The following is a 16,848-nucleotide window of genomic DNA, read 5'->3' as shown; positions in this document are numbered from 1 at the left end:
CAGGGGAGAGATATTTTAGATAAGGGACCAACTTGAGAACGGCAGAGACAAGATGTTAAAGCTCAACCCCCTCAGACAAGCAGACAGTGGAATGAGAACCAAACGGAGCATCAACTCGCACAAATCCCAATGTTTTCTTTCGAACACAGCCACTCCTAACTGCTCCAGGGGAGATAACGCACCACAGGCACACTCACTTAGCTCTTGTTGTTTATCCACCCCTTTATTTTCCACAAAAAGAAGAGACTCAAAGAAGATGCCTTCTAAATGTGTATCACCATTTATTGTAGTTTGCATTAGGAAATGAACAGAGGACATTGTCTGTGGAGGGGAGGGGGAAAAAAGGAAAAGAAAAAGAAAGTTTTTGTAGACTTAATTTCTTCAAAAACACTTTATGGTTTCAAATCCTTTTTTACCCCAAAGGAAATTCGAGAATTCAAGTATGTTAAGTAGGGAGCGGTAATACAAAAAGTCTTATGTTTTTGTGCGTGTGTGTGGGTGTTTGCCTGTGTGTGTTTTTACAAGCAGACATCTCTCCACATTTCTGGCACCCCTTTTTTGCTTTGGTAAGGCCAAGCCCCAAAGGACACATCATGTACATGACCCCTGCCTTGAACTCACAGACCCAAGAGTTGAGGAATTTATGGACCCTCCTCATAGGATAACTGTAAAGGTTTCGAACTGTCATGAAGCATTAAAAACACCAACCTCCCTTCCCCCCAAACCCTAAGTCATTTAATCCTGATAGACTTAAGCATTTCCTTTGCTGCAGCTGCTCCTTAGGTTCCTAGAGAGGGTTTATGACAAGGACCAGAGCAACAGAATTCTCTTCATTTTGCTTAGAATTAAAAAAAAAAAAAAAAAAAAAAAAAAAATTTAAGGGCCATTTCAAAATAAAAATAAAAACTGAAATTCAAATTCTGAAAATATCTTGCCTTTTTTATTAATCATCTAACACCAATTAAAAAAACAAATATGTGAATATGATATAAAAATACGATCCCAGGATTAACACTTTGTTGCAGGCACAGTTATCTCACAGAATATATGTTTGGAGAGCCAGGGAAAGGAATTTATTTTTGTTTTCGTTTCTCTTAAAAAAATCCACAGCAGTGCATGTAGGGGCAGGAGAGGAAGGGAAGGGGAAAGATTCTTTAGCAGCAAAATGTCCAAGGTTCTCTAATCACAATTAAATCAATGGAGATTGGATTTAGAAAAAAAAAAAAAAAAGATGGAGGGGATGCTGCCCAAACCCATTCATTATCAATCACTAAAAAACTTCCGCTGCAAAAGCCCCAAATTGTGACATACGAAGGACGTGCTGCATTACACCAGCAATCAATCAGTGTGTCCCTCACGCTTTTGACCAGTTTTGTCACTTAAATATATATACAGGAATTGGGCTCCTTCTCGTGCGTGTCCTTGCAGATGGCCACCGCTCGGTCGCGTTGGGGGGGCTCTCGGTGTCTTCGCCAGGTCTGGCCTCCACATTTGAAGAGCATTTCACCACCGATGCTGCTTCTGCTTGCCTCGCCGGCCGTGGCTGCTGCGAGCAGAGGGTGGGCGAGGGACGGTTAATGATCACTGTTCTGCTTCTCTCTCATCCAGGCGTGAATCTGTTCTTTTAGTTCTGGCACTGAGAAAAGAAAAGGGAAGGATGAATGCCTTGATGGAAGGGCTTTTCAGAGAGATGATGCTCGTTGTTGGTATGAATGGAAAGAAAGGCCATTCATTTGCTCAGTGCAATGAAGACTGAAGAAGAAAGCAGCAGGACATGAGGAGGACTAGACTTCTACAGTGAAAAAGAACAAGGAATGCTTCGTGTCTTTTCCACTAAGTGTCATAGACTAGGGAGAGTTTCTGGATTTGATAAGTTCCACATTTGATTAATCTCCAACACTGTGGATTTTGGCCGCCACATTTGTTGCTGCTGTAGGCACCACCCCCCAGCTGTGCACCCTGTACCTGGCTCCAGCATGCTCTCGGTCAGCGTCTGCCGGTTGAAGGGGTCCGTGGGGGAGTTGAGCAGGTGCCGCAGAATGATGGAGCGGTCCATGATGGTGCCGGAGGGCAGCCGCACGGGGTCAGTCATCAGGGTGTCCATCAGAGGGTCTACAGAGACAGAGCAGAGCAACTTCTAACCTAATAGGACCTACAACCGGAAACAAAACGAAGCCTCTCCGGCCAACAGGGAAAAATAAAACAGATGTCCATAAGAATAGCAACCAAATGGGCCCCAGGTTTCGAGGGAAAGTGACCTTTTATCAGCTACCGCTGGGAGGAAAGAAGAGAGAAAAAGATTGGGCCAGACAGCTTCCATTTGGACTTCTCGGGATGCTTTGGAAACGCCAATCCCCACTTGGAAAGGCGAAGCGGCCTTAGAATCTTCAGGGTTTTACCTGGTTTGAAATCAGGCTAAGGAGCTTTTCTCCTCTTTTAATTTACAATATGAGCTAAAAGCAGGCAGATGCCATTTCAGACAGTGTCTCAAAAGCAACCACCGCACACCAGGAACAAGCTGGAAGCACAGAACGTCCGTCCTTTCACTGTTACTGTTTCCAGTGAACTCAGGTCAAACTGGGCAGGAGGAAAGCGGCCACTTGCCTCGGAACTCGTCCGGAGCGTCGCTGTAGTCGATCTCGGCGCGTGCATTCTTGGCCACTATCTCCTCCACCTTCTCGGCGAGGAGTTTAAACTTCTCTATCGCGATTGTGGATTTGATCCCCGCCTTCCGCATCTTCGAAATAACTTCTTCAAACAACTCTTTGCTGTAGGATCTCTGTGGATGAGGAAGACAATGGAAAATGTGAATACAGTGTAAGTGGGAAAAAGCAAGCTGCAGAAGAAGAATGATCTATTTGTGTGCGTATTTTCTAAAAAAGTCCTAAAATTATAACGTGTATATACAAATACTCTTACACAACTATCTATATATAAAAAGCCAGCGACCGGAACACCGTAACGACCAGAGTGACCGGTCGCTATGACGCCCACTGCAGCCAGCGAACCGGCCTGATCAGGGGGTGGCGCCGGCCAGCCAACCTCCCCTGGCCCCTCCCCGCAACTGGCCCCACCCCTGATCAGCCTCTCGCACCCCAATAGGGGGCAGGGCGGCCGGCCAACCTCCTGCAGTCCCTCCTCCTGCCTGGCCCTACCCCAGATAGGCCTCCCCACCCTGATCAGGGGCAGGGCTGCAGGTCAGCTTCACCCCCAATCGGCCCCCACACTCCAATCAGGGGCAGGGCTGGCCAGCCAACCACCCATGGCCCCTCCCCCAGGCCACTAGCCCCTGATTGGTGCCTTCCATCCCATTCAGGGGCAGGGCAGCCAGCCCACCACCCACAGCCCCTCCCCATGCCTTGCCCCACCCCTGATCAGCCCGTGGCCCCTGCTCCCAGCCAGCTCCGCCCCCGATCGTCCCCCCACACCAATCAGGGGTGGGGCTGGCCAGCCAACTGCTCACAGCCCCTCCCCGCCCCCAATCGCCCCCCTAAATCAGGAGTGGGGCCCACCGGCCAATCACCCTCGACCCCTTCCTCCAGCTGGCCTGGCCCTGATGGGACCCCAATTGGGGAGGGCCAGCTGGCCAACCTCCTGCCGTCTCCTCCTCCTGACAGGCCTGGCCCCGATCCACCCCAATGGGGCTGGGCTGGCCGGACCTCACCCATGCAGGAATTCATGTACTTGGCCTCTAGTAAATACATAAAGATGGGATAGTACACACCAAACTGTACAAGGTCATCACCTCCTGGGAGGGCTTCGGGATTAAGGCAAACGAGGGGAATTTGGAAATATCTGAATTACTTTTACAGCAAGCCTGCATTTCTTTTTAAATTTAAATATTAAAGAGAAAAATCTAGTCTATTTCAGCCTTTGCAAGGCACTGTGCTCTAGCAGCATGAGAGACGGTAGAAATTTTAGCTCTTTTTCCTAAAGGTAAATGTGGTGAAAACAAAGTACTTACGTACGTGAGTAATATCTCAATAAAGCTGTTATTTTTAAAAAGTACTTACAGTTCCCCCATTTTAACCTTTGGATGAAGGTAAGGGTGAGGAACCTTCTAGAATGCTTACCGATGGTTAAACTGAGATGTGAGTTGTAATTGGATAAAAGTGTGAACAGAGATGGGAAGACAGAAACGAGCATGGAACTTTGGGGCATTATAAGTGGAGAGCAGAGCGATTGAGATCAGGGGCTCAGGGAGGCTCTGGATCCTGCTCTACCCCCACTAACTTCACACAAGCTACACCATCTCATTTCAAAAGGAGGAATCTAACTAAGCCTGTATCATAGGATTTTGTGAGGATCAAAGAAGTGAAAACATGGAAAGTGGGTAAACCTGGTGTTCAGTTAATACGAATTAGTTATTTTATGTTCCAATGGTGCAGGAGCGAGAAGAGGAGGGAGGACATTACTTGGAAATCCAGGGTACAGCTGGGACTGGCTACGTCGGGAGCCATGGAAACGAGAAACACAAGCAGGATGTGGTCACAGGGACACAGGGAGAAGGGGAGGGAAGAATGTGAAAATAACCATCGAGGGTTGAAGCCTGGAAGACCAAAGTGAAGGCAGCACTAAAGCTGAGGCTTTGGGACGACAACGTGGCTCCCCGAGAAAACGGGGCTCTTCCTGGGAAGGTCACGGACTTGTGGAATGAAGCCCCGAGCTAGATCTGCGTCCAGACCGCAATTGGAGGTGGACCTGGGAGCCTAATATTGCCTTTTACGCCCGAAGGAAAACGGCCACTTCACCTCCATGTACAGCAGACAAGTCCCCTGGGCGCCGTGCTCATGATTCCCACTTATGCTCTAAAAATGTCTCAAACCGTATTTTGAAAAGTATCACCTTCCTTAATTTCAAGTGGGGAATTCAGGGACAGATGGCTATGTCATCGCACGGAGCTGCCAGGAAATCCAGAACAGCAAACTCGAGTTGCCAGGCAGCAGCCTGACCCCAGACTCCCTCTGAAACAGCAGGGACCCTGGCACTGACCTGGTCGTCAGCGATGGCTTTAGCGAACCGCGCACAATCCAGCTGCAAGTAAATATCTGTCAGTTGGTCCAACAGCTTCTTTGGTTCAAAGCCATATTTCTCGGGGTTTTCGACTTTCAGGTCACGGCACTTGGGACCACAGAGTTGCTGAAGATTAAAGTTCAGCATTGCAGCCAATCGGGGTCCAAGTTCCTAGGAAATCACAGGATAATAGGACAATTCATGCTGTTGAGACCAGTGAGAAGGACCAAAAACTCCCATTTCAGTGGGGCGACAGGAATTGGCTGGATTCATCTTCAAAGAATCCCTGGTAAGTGCTATGAATCATCAGCTGAAGGAAAACACTATATTCAAAATTTTTTACTCTCCATTTCCAATCCCATCATTCTAATACTTAATAGAATGTTGTAAGTTAGGGAATATTTATAAATACCAACAAAAGGCAACCTTTTCTATAAAGTCATTCTTTTACTTATAAAAACAAGGATCATTCTAAATTTGTAAGAAGCAGGTAAAAGAGGGAAAATTATTCGTAATTCCATCATCATAACACAAGTCATAAGTTTTTGAATATGCTCTGTAGGCCATCGTTGTATGTTTTACTTTTGTATAAATTTCAAAAGTCCCTGGCAGTTCAGGCAGTGCACACCATTCTTCACTTATCAGGCACAAAGAGGAGAGAAATGCACAGAAGCAGAAGGTAAAACTTATGTCTGAACAGTTTTAAATTTAGCCAGAAAGACAGAGCCAATGTAAGCGAAACAGCTGGAATAAGCAATCATGCAATAACCCCACGAGAGGACACAGCACCTACTACTGTTGGGCACGCTCTGCTGTAAGCAAACCGGAAACAGGGGAATCTGGCTGCGAGAGGGTAGGAGCAAACGCCGGCCCTGAACAAGGCGCTCTGAAGGCACCCCTTCGGGTGCAAGGCTTTCATTAAATCAATGACTGGATTTACACAAATTCAACTTAGCGCAGGAACCTGCTTTTCAGGAATTGGCTTTTGCAGAAAGTAAAATACTCTGGTATTTAATTAGGAACCTGTGGGATATGGAGGGAGAAGCATAGGAGAGAGTTGGAAATCTGTTTTCCTCTGGAAGTGGGAATTTTGTGTAGGGAAGGAAAAGAACACAGCAAAGCAGGCACAGGCATGGACTGGGCAGAAGACCAGCCCAGGCGTGTGGACAGCCCCGGTCTATGTGCAGGCCCTGAAATAAGTTCATCTCAATGGACATGAACAGACTAGGCTTAGCTTTCAATAATTTCCTTTGAAAAGGGAAGACTATGGAACTAAATATGGCTTCATGTTAATTTAGTCTTCAATCGTTTTTATGTTTCCTACCTTTTCACTATCAGTGGCACTGCCCTTGGGGTCACTGAACATGAAACCAAACATGGTCACAGCAGGGACTGGCAAACTACCAGCCGTGGCCAAAGCCGGCCCGGTGCCAGTTTCTGTAGTTTCTGAAGTGCACTTGCTGTGCCTGCTCTTGCAGGGCAAGGGCAAAGCTGAGTGGCTGCGGCAGAGACCATGTGGTCCACATGCCTAACTGTTTACTGTCTGCATTTACAGGTAAAGTGTAAGCCTCTTTTTTGCCTTCCCACGACCCTTTGTCCTGGCCATACCATGAAGTTCCTAAACCGTGTTGGGGTGGTAAGGGGGGCTCAAGTGCAGCAAAGCAGAGATCTTCAGTGATGTCGCTCAGCTTCAATTTCAGAAACAGGACGAGGTCTTATGCTTCATGTCAAGGCCAAACATTTTGACAACCTTGGATCTATCATAAACCTAACGATGGCTCTCATTAACCTTTGGCTTCTTGACTGTCACAAGCTACACCTAAGAGAATCCAAGATTTTCTACATTATCAACTACTTCTACTTAATGGTCTCTAATTTCTAATTGATGCTACCTTACTTTTTCTATAAATAAAATACAGGAATCAATAATGATAAAAATACGTCATAGCTTCAACATTAACAACCCAAAGTGCTGTCTAAACAGAAAGTGGTTCCTAAGTTAACTTGGAAGCGACCACTTGTGGACTTCAGTCTATCAACGGCGCTGTGTGTATCAATGAGCCTAAGTGGGGAAAATCAGTAACAGAATTTCCCTCGTCAGTGACTGTGACACTGAACCTTCCAGACTCCATTTAGTTACAAGTGACCGAATCTGAACGTGGAATCCAACAGACACAACAAAGCCCCCAAAGTCTACTCACTGGCCTGAGGAAGGGCTTCTGGACCTGCTTCGTGAGGATGTGGAACATGTCCACGGTTTCCGTTGCCAGGGCAAGATAGGAGCGTGACACCCGCTCGTCCTGAGCCAGCTGGGACTGCCGGGCCTGCTGCTGGTCCTGGGAAAAGTGAGCAGAGGCCAAACAAATCTCAGGACTAGTCATCAGCTCACCGACACGCCAAGTGAGAGGAAAAATAGTCAGCTCATAAGTGGAAAAGCCATCGAGAAGCCAACGTCCTTAGGGAATGACAGGACAGCCCACCCCAGGGAACCCTCCAGATCACTGAAGCTTGTCCTGTCCGCATCGAACTCATTAGGGCTTTGAGTCAGGCGACCTCGGCACTTCTTTTAACTTACACAGACTCAGTTCCCTTTGTGATAAAAGAAATCACCATCAACTTCTTTGCAGGATGAAATGAGTGAAACTTATGTCGTGTCTGATACATGTTCATTTCCCTTAATAAAGACTTTTACTTAGCATTACTTTAAAAACATGTGATATGATACTAAGACCTGTGGGTATTGTACGTGCAGGAGGCAACCAATTGATATGTCTCTCTCACATCAATGTTTTTCTTTCTCTCTCTCTCCCTTCTTCCCCCTCTTCCACTTTCTCTAAAAATCAATATCCTCAGGTGGCCCTAGCTGGTTTGGTTCAGTGGATAGAGCATCAGCCTGCAGACTGAAGGGTCCTGGGTTTGATTCTGATCAAAGGCACATGCCCGGGTTGTGGCCTCGATCACCAGTAGGGGGCCTACAGGAGGCTGCCAACTGATGAATCGCTCTCATCATTGATGTTTCTATCTCTCTCTCCCTTTCCCTTTCTCTCTGAAATCAATAAAAATTTTTTCTTAAAAAAATACACACACACACACACACACACACACACACACATACACACCCTGGGGTGAAGATTAACAACAAAAAGATGGAGCCTAGAGGTTCTGCTGAGAGGGAGAGGAATGAAGGATGACACGGGGGTGCTGAGCCAGGGCAACTGCAGGGTGCAGCTGTCGTTTGCCGAGAGTGGGCAGACCTGGCGAGGTCTGGAGGGCTACACAGCGTTCACTTGAGACAAGTTAAGTCTGAGTTCTCCAAGAGACCACCCGGCAGAGAGGCAGGTCAACAGCGGTTATAGAGCCAGGAGAGACCTGAGCCGGGAAGGCACATTCTGGATTCCTCAGAATACAGACATTTCAAGGCTTGGGACAGAGGAAATCACCCAGCAGTGATTTTCAACGGGGGCACCAGGCCACGCGCAGCCGTTTCTCGCTGCCTGCAGACTCAGGGAGGAGGGCCCATCACTGACATCACATGGGCGAGAGCCAGAGATGCTAAATGTCCTGCAGTGTGTGGGACGAGTCGTTCATAATACAGAGTTATTATTACATCAAAATTCTACTACATTCAAAATACCAACCAGCACCCTGAGGAAACACCGACCTAGGGAGTAAGTGTGGAGAGAGGAGCAGCCTGGGGGGCTGGGCACTGGAGCGCAGGGGGTGGGGAGGCGAGGAGCAGGCAGGGAGGTGGAAGCTGGGAAGTGACTTCAAAGTCAAACGGAAATGATTTCTGAAATTGCACTTGTTAGGGATTATTTATGACCCTTTTCCACCCATTAACACAGACAAAATCAATGCTATCTGTTCAGTCGTCTCAAACAAGTGCTATGAAGCTCTGACTGTGAAGAAGATGACGTGCAAAGACCTGTATCCCAGCATCTACAATACACGCTGGTCCAGGAGAAGCCTCGTAAGTGGATGACACACTAGCATAGACAAAGCTGAGACTTTGCAGCGACACCGATGGAGGAGGCCAACCAGATGTCAACACGTGACGTCAGCAGTAGTTGGCAAGGGCCTGGCAACTGAGCGGGGACCATCCACATGGCTGCAGTGCATGTCGGGGCGGGGCAGTGGGCCATCAGAGGCAAGACATGATTTCCTCACGGAACCTGGCAAAACAGCCTCTTTTCCACTAGTAACTGAATAGAAAAGCGAAGATCAATGGAAAGAAAAGCCCCACTAGAACCCTGAGTGATCCCCCAGATGCCTAAAGATCACATGACATTCTTGTCTCGCGGACAGAATTTGAGATTTACTCCTAGTTACTTTCATAAATCTTAATAACATATTCAGACAATAAAAGCTCTTCTCCAAAAAGCCCTTTAAAATGAAAAGGCACAAGTTCTAGACACCAGGAAGACTTGGTAACTCACTTCTTAGCTTCAGAGCAAGTGTTTAAGTTTTCTCCTGCCCCAAACCTAGGATATAACTTCATGGAAGCCCACAGGTGGGAGGAAGGGCGCACTGACGAGAAGTCAGAGTTACGGCACAGGCCCCCACACGCAGCCCCGCGGGGGCCAAGGCAGCTTCCCGCCAGGCTGTGCCGGCCCCTGTGCTCACCCGGGGCAGCTGCTCCCACTGCTCTTTGTTCTTCATCTCCTCTTGCACCTCGTGGATCCGCTTCAGGGACTCCAGACTTTCATCGAGCAAAAACGTCGTGTCATTGATCAGCATGTTGATATAGCGAACAAACTGCTTCCCAGAGCTGAAAAGGTATTTACATGGGACATGGTCACACATCTCCCTCCACCGAAACGCGGCAGCAGATCCCACAGAAGAGGGCCACGCAGGTCGCCCTACAAGACCTTGGCACAACTTGAATACCACAAGGTCAAGGCCTACAGGTCTCTCCTCACACTGTGCTGCCCTTTGGGATGAACTGTGATGAGCTCACCCCAGTACGTGCTGGAGATACCTGGCATGACTCCTGAGAGCCAACTGCTAATATTTTAGAATTCTATTCTGAGCAGATTCCCGTGGCAACTTACATTTGGCAACAGTGGACGTATTTATACTCCAGAAAACCAGGACATACTGATACCTTTTCCCTTCAGAAAGGAGGTTTACCAGCACACCCCTGGCTCATTCCCTCAAGGATTTTAAGCAGAGAAAACACTCTTCCAGACTAGGAAAAAAACATGCTTAAATTTGCCAGGATAAAGAAAGCACAAAAAATTACCCACCTTTAAGAGACAAGAGAATGACTGACAGCTATTCCCATTATAAAGAAGACGCACTGAAGGAAAACTGGAGCCTAGCCAGCATGGCTCAGCAGTTGAGCACTGGCCCAGGAACCAGGAGGTCACAGCTCGATTCCAGGTCAGGGCACATGCCCAGGTTGCGAGCTCGATCCCCAGTAGGGGGCGTACAGAAGGCAGCCGATCAATAATGCTTCTCTCTCTCCTTCTCTCTCAAAAATCAATAAAAAAAGAAAAACTGGAAGCTGTAACACTGATAGAGTGGGCCATTAACTTGCTACAGAGAGCTCGAAGCTCCCAGCTCATAGCACTGTCCTGTCACCTGTTCTAACACAGGGACTCGCTGGTGATGGAGACGGCCTGGCCTACCTGTTAGGCTCTGGAAGATTAGTAGAGAGAGGAGGGCTACACTTCAGGACCGCCCACTGAGCATCAGGGCCGGCCAGCCCAGCCTGGGGCATAGAAGCTCCCTTGACAAGGTCGGAGCCTGGACTCCAGGAACGTGGAAAGTTCCCGAGCCCCATGCAGAACCAGCTGTGGGCCTGCCTGGTTTCCTACACCGGTGCTAGGCTTCCGTTGGAACATAATTCTGACCAGAAGAGCAGTTCATGGAAACAAAGAACTACCTCACAGTTTCCTTTGCAGCAAGCTATTTAGCAGATAGTGACTCCACTGGAAATACGGACATTATTGACTCGTAATCAGTGAACGAGTGACCGCCAGACCTGATCAAAGATCTAACGGGGGCTGCAAAAAAAGGTCCAAGTGGATGGGATAAAACTCCTCCTGGAGAGTAAGGCAAGAGTTCAACCTTACTGCCTACCTTTCTTTCCAAAGTAGTTTAGATGGAATTACTAATGTCAGGTTCAGGTAGGTGCTAAAATTTCAGGGGGCTAATGAAAAGACCTTACTCGCAGTGGTTCTCAACCTTCCTAATGCCGCGACCCTTTAATACAGTTCCTCATGTTGTGGTGACCCCCAACCATAAAATTATTTTCGTTGCTACTTCATAACTGTAATTTTGCTACTGCTATGAATCGTAATGTAAATATCTGATATGCAGGATGCATTTTCAGGGGTCGCGACCCACAGGTTGAGAACCGCTGCTTAGAGCCTTACTACAAATGCAAAGAACGACACTTCAAGTGACAACCCTAATCTAACTGCTTCTGAATCTCAACTCCTCCGAACATTCCCAGCTCTGCAGCTTGGTATCATGGTCAAGAACACAGTAAGATCTCGCTGCAGTCATTCCGACAACCTCCTTTAACACGGTAATCACGAAACACTTAACACATCATCTCAGAATAACTGTCATTCTTTCCTTATGTGCGCCATCCCCAAGGTACCGTGGCCAACCTAGAGTTCAGCAATGTCTCGTAGGCACAGACATTAAGATGACCTTCTCACGTTCAGCAGTACCTTCTGGAAACTTAAAGGAGGCTGAGACCAAGCACACAGCCAAGAGCCAGCTGTGAAGGCTTTGAAGCAGCCACTCTCCCTGTGCTTTGCAAGAGAGCAAGCGGTGACAGTGGGGGCGCAGTACTCACTTGAACTCCTCCATGAAGGTGCCGTGGTGAGCTATGTTCTGCCAAAGGCTTTTAAAGATGGTGCTAATGTGGTAGCGAATGGTGAACTTGTCATAGAACTCGCTGGTCGCTCCGGTATGCTCGACATCTAATAAAGAAAGACACACGTGTCATATATAAACTGACTGGAAGGATACGGAGAAAAATGTTCCTAGATTCTCTACTGAGTGCAGGGATTATCAATGACTTTTATTTTCTTCTTGGTATTTTCTGTATTTTCCAATACATTTTTTGTGACTAAAACAACCAGACACCTGCTGACCTCACCCTGCCCGCTTGCTGGCTGCAATCCCCCCTTTCACTCTCTGGCTGCTTTCTTACCTGATTCATTAAGCTGCCCGGCCTCAGGCCTTTACACCTGCTGCCTCTGTCGCCTGCCACTGTGGCTGAGATCTCCTAAGACTCACTCTTTTGTCTCATTTTCAAGGTTACTCCAAGCCCTCTTCTCAGCGACCCTCCCTGCCTAGCTTCTCAAAGTAGCACCCCCCACCCCACTGTGAGAGTGTATTATTTATGGGTCGGCATCTGTCTCCCACCTAGAACGTCTGACCCAGGGTGGCAGGGATTGTGCCATCTTCACCGACAGGCCCGAGCATCAGAACCAGCCCAACACACAGGAGCTTCAGAAGCACGTGCTGCATCAGGGCCTGGTCTACTTGGGCTAAGGATGGCCTTGCTGACTAGATCGGCCTGGGAAGAGGAGTTTTGAAATAAGTCATCAGAGTCCCTCTAAGTTCTGAGTAGCAGACTTTTGAGAGCTGGTCCTTACAAATAAATACTCTTATTTTGAAACTGAACTTTCCTTTTGAAACAAAAATTTGATCTTAAGAATTTCCTAAGCTAGCCTATTCTCCAGTGGTTCTCAACCTTCTGGCCCTTTAAATACAGTTCCTCATGTTGTGACCCAACCATAAAATTATTTTTGTTGCTACTTCATAACTATAATGTTGCTACTGTTATGAATCGTCATGTAAATATCTGATCTGCAGGATGGTCTTAGGCGACCCCTGTGAAAGGGTCGTTCGACCGCCAAAGGGGTCGCGACCCACAGGTTGAGAACCGCTGCTATTCTTCCTGGGGTGCAAAAAGGTGCTTGTTCTGTATCTGTCTCTCACATTACTGAGAGGCAGGCGTGTTCAGGGTGTGCTGGGCATGCGGGGAGTGTGTGCGATGCCCCGCTGCAGGCCCTCCGGCGCCAGTGCCTTGGTAACCGTGGGAGGCACAGCACAGAAGCCAGGAGCACCTGTGCTACAGCCCAGCTGCCGAGGTTGCTGCCTCGCTAGCTGCTGACCTTCAGCAAGCTTCTTGACCTTTCTAAGCTCCGGTTTCCTCACTTGTAAAATGGAGATATTTATAGCACCCATCTTGAGGCCTGTGGTTGGGATTAAGTGCAAGGATCAGTGAGGATTCAGTAAGTGGTGGCTATTCTTAGCAAGGGTATCATCTGTCCATGACCACAGAGGTGTCCAGGGCCAGAGGGGACACTGCCTGGTGGGAGGGGAGGGAGAAGAGCACCCGCCCGCCAGCTCCTGGGACCTGAACAGTGGGGCCCCGCCAGGCCCAGCACCGGTCTCGCAGGGGAGGCCCAGCTTTATCCCACACACCTACACACCCGTCGCTTAAATCCAGAAGCCAGTGACAGCTGCAGGCACGGGGTACAAAATGTTAACTTTTTTAGTTTTAACACTAACAATGCATGTTTACTGAAGAAAATTTTAAAAGTTCAGGTAACAAAACAAACAAAAAAAAGAAATGAACTACTCATAATTCTCAGGGAACCAGTAGCACATGCTCTGCTCCCAGTGGGCTACCGAGCCACACCTGTTAGTGGATGTCAGCACATTCGGTAACAGGTTTAGAGTAACTTCACCACTGGCTTTAGATGGCCTTGTCGGCCTGTCTACCCAGGAACCTACCTGTATAAAACTTCATCAGGGAAGGGACCAACAGTTTGGTGGAGAGAGGATGGTTCTCAATCATTTCAAAGAACTTCTGCGTTCGTGGCTGAACAGCAGGGTTGGTCATAAACATGACTTCTACCAGTTTGGCCACCAGGTACGGATTGCGGATGTAGTTCTGGTTGCACAACATCACAACGAGGAACATCACAATATCCTGAGTGCAGGGCTCGTAGAGCACCTGAGGCGAGTATCTGAAGGGCAAGAGGAGTGCGAGATGAAGCCCTGAGTCTCAACCTGGGTGGGCGCTGGTGTCCTCAGGAGGGGAGGCGGCTAACAGGTCCCGGAGCCGGGATGCTGAGTCTCCTTTAATTTGCTGAGTTTAAAGTGATTATTTATATCGTAACTAGATAGATTTAAAATCCATCATGTCTACTGGCCACAACATTGTAGACTAACTTATTATGTTTCAGAAAAGAAACCAAAGCTGTGATTAAATCATCATATGGATTTCAAAGATCTTCACTACCCAAACACTTAAAAAATATTTTAATAGAGTTATTTTCATTTCAAAGAAGCCAGTTATAAACTTAACCCATTACTTTGCTACCTTTCTCCAATTCTACCATTGAGAACAATTTTGGTACAAAATATAGATGTGGTTATTTCTGGCTTTTGAATGTTCACTCAGATATTTATAAACCGCTCCTGTTTCTCAGAAACACATTCTCCATCATTAGAAGTTCAACTCCATTTTCACAGAAGGCATTATTGCCAGCATCGTTAATCCTCTTTGCCTCCGAGATATTATTGGAATTGGCCTGGTGCCACAGTTTGGATTTATTTTTCCAATCTCCAGGCAGCAGTTAAAGCAGTGACACAAAACTTCCGGCATAAAATGGAGGTTTGTAATATAATTAATCACAGAATATGCACAAAACATATAAAAACATATAAGTTCTATGTAATATGGTAAAGAAACTTACTGTACAATAAAAAATAAAAATTCAGCAATATCTTCTACATAAAACTCAGGCAATGCTGCAAACGCCTTGGGGACGTCTGAACTTAAAGGCAGTGTTACACTGTCAACGAGAAAAAAGCACAGGTCACAGGTGAGACGACAGTTCGGGCCGCACTTTCAGTAACACTTTCCACGCCTGCAGAGGGCTCCCACAGCAGGACGCACAGGCTTCGCAACAATAACATGAGAACCGTAAGCTGTACAGGTGAGGATACAAGGTCAACAACGCTCTCAGCGCAACAATAAAAGTTATCTCTAGCTTTTTTAAAAAAATTGATTTCAGAGAGGAAGGGAAAGAGAGAGAGAGAAACATCAATGATGAGAGAGAATCATTGATCAGCTGTTTCCTGCATGCCTCACACTGGGGACCAAGCCCGAAAATCCGGCATGTGCCCTGACCAGAAATCAAACTGTGACCTCCTGGTTCACAGGTCGACGCTCAACCACTGAGCCACACCAGCCAAGCTTATCTCCAGCTTTTAGCTTCCAACTTATAGATTCCATCTTCTACTGATCAAAGATTGATAAAAATAAAGCCAATTTTTACAAAGCACTATGTCAAAATTAAAATTGCAGGTGTTGACATTCCCTTTACTGTAACTAATTACAGGGAAAATATTAATATTACATACTCTACATAAGCACAATCTGGAAACTGAAAAATGAATTCTTTATTTTTTTTCAACCCTCACCTGAGGATATTTTCCCATTAATTTTAGAGAGAGTGGAGAGAAAGGGAAAGACAGAGAGAAACATCAATGTAAGAGAAACACATCGATTGGTTGCCTCCTGCACGAGCCCTAACCAGGGCCTGGGCCGGACAGGAGCCTGCAACCGAGGTATGTGCCATTGACCGGAATGGAACCCAGGACACTTTGGTCCACAGGCTGACGTTCTATCCACTGAGCCAAACCGGCCAGGGCAAAAATGAGTTCTTGGTGAGGGGAGGGTTTGGGTTCCACTTGTGGGCTGTGAAGAGCAATGCGCTCCACACAGCCCCGACAAAGAGGAAGAGCGCACTCACTCGGGGTAGGCAGGGTCCAGGATGCGGAGCAGCAGCTGAATGAGAAGGCCATAAAAATTCAGACATCTTCGCAGGAAGCTCTCGTCAAGTAAACCAGCGTCAGCGCAGGCCTTGCATCGTACCAGTTTCTGTGGAAGCAGGTGTGGCCCGGCCATGGTTAGTTGGCAGCTGAGCCCCGGCAGCGTGCTGGGCGGGGTGAGCCAGGAGAGGGGAGCTGGGGCATCCAGAGCTTCCCCGCTAACTAGCTTTGGGTCGTGTTCTAAGAAAAACAAAAGCTATGCCACACGGACCACTGGACACACAGCCCAGCACGCAGCTCAGAGGCAGGTCACTGCTGCACATTTGAGTAACTTGGGGAGCTCTTCGGGGGCCAGGGATGATTAGTGGGAAGAAGCCAGACAAATCTGCATCTGAGTTCCAGGGCACCACTCATGAGCTGCCTTTGGGGAAAACGCTTGTCCCCCTACCTCAGAGGATCACTGTGGGAATAAGACACACGCACATGCGCACACAATGACATATTAAACAGTTTGTGGGCTCCTTGAAGCGTCACCTTTGGAGAGCTTAAGGGTTCTGCAGACCCCAGACAAGAGCCCCTGCCTTATTCTGCATCTCAAAGGGGTCTAGTGTCTTAGCAAAACTAAATATGACCTTAACGTGTGACAGAAATCCAAGTCAGACTAATCAGCAGAAAGCACGACCAGCTGACACTCAGCTTTCTAATTTGAATATAAACCTAAGAAAAATGCCTCAATTTGCTATCTGTGCTTCCCTCGTACAACCTTCTCAAGCTATGTTTCACGAGAAGAAATCTTCCCATCCATAGTTGGTTCTGTGTGATGGATCATTTTCAATTAAAAATGAAGAATGAGGAGGTGCAAAAGAAAGAAATCTTTCCACGACCACGAATCTACTTTGCCACACACCATGAACACGCATGACTGGAAGGAATGGTGTGTGCTTTGGGGGCAGGTGGCAGGGTTGGGGGTAGTAGGAGGGGAGGGCACTGCACAAGGTAGGGAAAGGGAGGAGATGCTAA

The 16,848-nt window shown here is 47.5% G+C and overlaps 1 protein-coding gene across 2 annotated transcripts in view; it reads right to left on the bottom strand.

The window, feature by feature from the left end:
* Positions 1–257: 257 nt before the first annotated feature.
* Positions 258–16,848, bottom strand: part of UBE4B (ubiquitination factor E4B) — a 91,539-nt gene continuing 74,948 nt past the window's right edge. For both annotated transcript variants that reach the window (XM_070404049.1, XM_070404051.1), the window contains 10 exons: positions 15,810–15,937; positions 14,748–14,846; positions 13,780–14,015; positions 11,825–11,951; positions 9,637–9,781; positions 7,215–7,349; positions 4,993–5,184; positions 2,605–2,779; positions 1,966–2,112; positions 258–1,636 (listed from right to left, as the gene is read on the bottom strand). In XM_070404049.1, coding sequence (XP_070260150.1) covers positions 1,575–1,636; positions 1,966–2,112; positions 2,605–2,779; positions 4,993–5,184; positions 7,215–7,349; positions 9,637–9,781; positions 11,825–11,951; positions 13,780–14,015; positions 14,748–14,846; positions 15,810–15,937 — 1,446 coding nt within the window. In that variant the 3' untranslated portion in view covers positions 258–1,574. The remainder of the gene's footprint in view (positions 1,637–1,965; positions 2,113–2,604; positions 2,780–4,992; positions 5,185–7,214; positions 7,350–9,636; positions 9,782–11,824; positions 11,952–13,779; positions 14,016–14,747; positions 14,847–15,809; positions 15,938–16,848) is intronic.

This window comes from Myotis yumanensis, unplaced genomic scaffold, assembly GCF_028538775.1.
Source record: "Myotis yumanensis isolate MYYU_CA2020_CCGP unplaced genomic scaffold, mMyoYum1.0.hap1 SCAF_2, whole genome shotgun sequence".
NCBI lineage: Eukaryota > Metazoa > Chordata > Mammalia > Chiroptera > Vespertilionidae > Myotis > Myotis yumanensis.
This window is presented reverse-complemented; position numbering and strand designations above follow the sequence as displayed.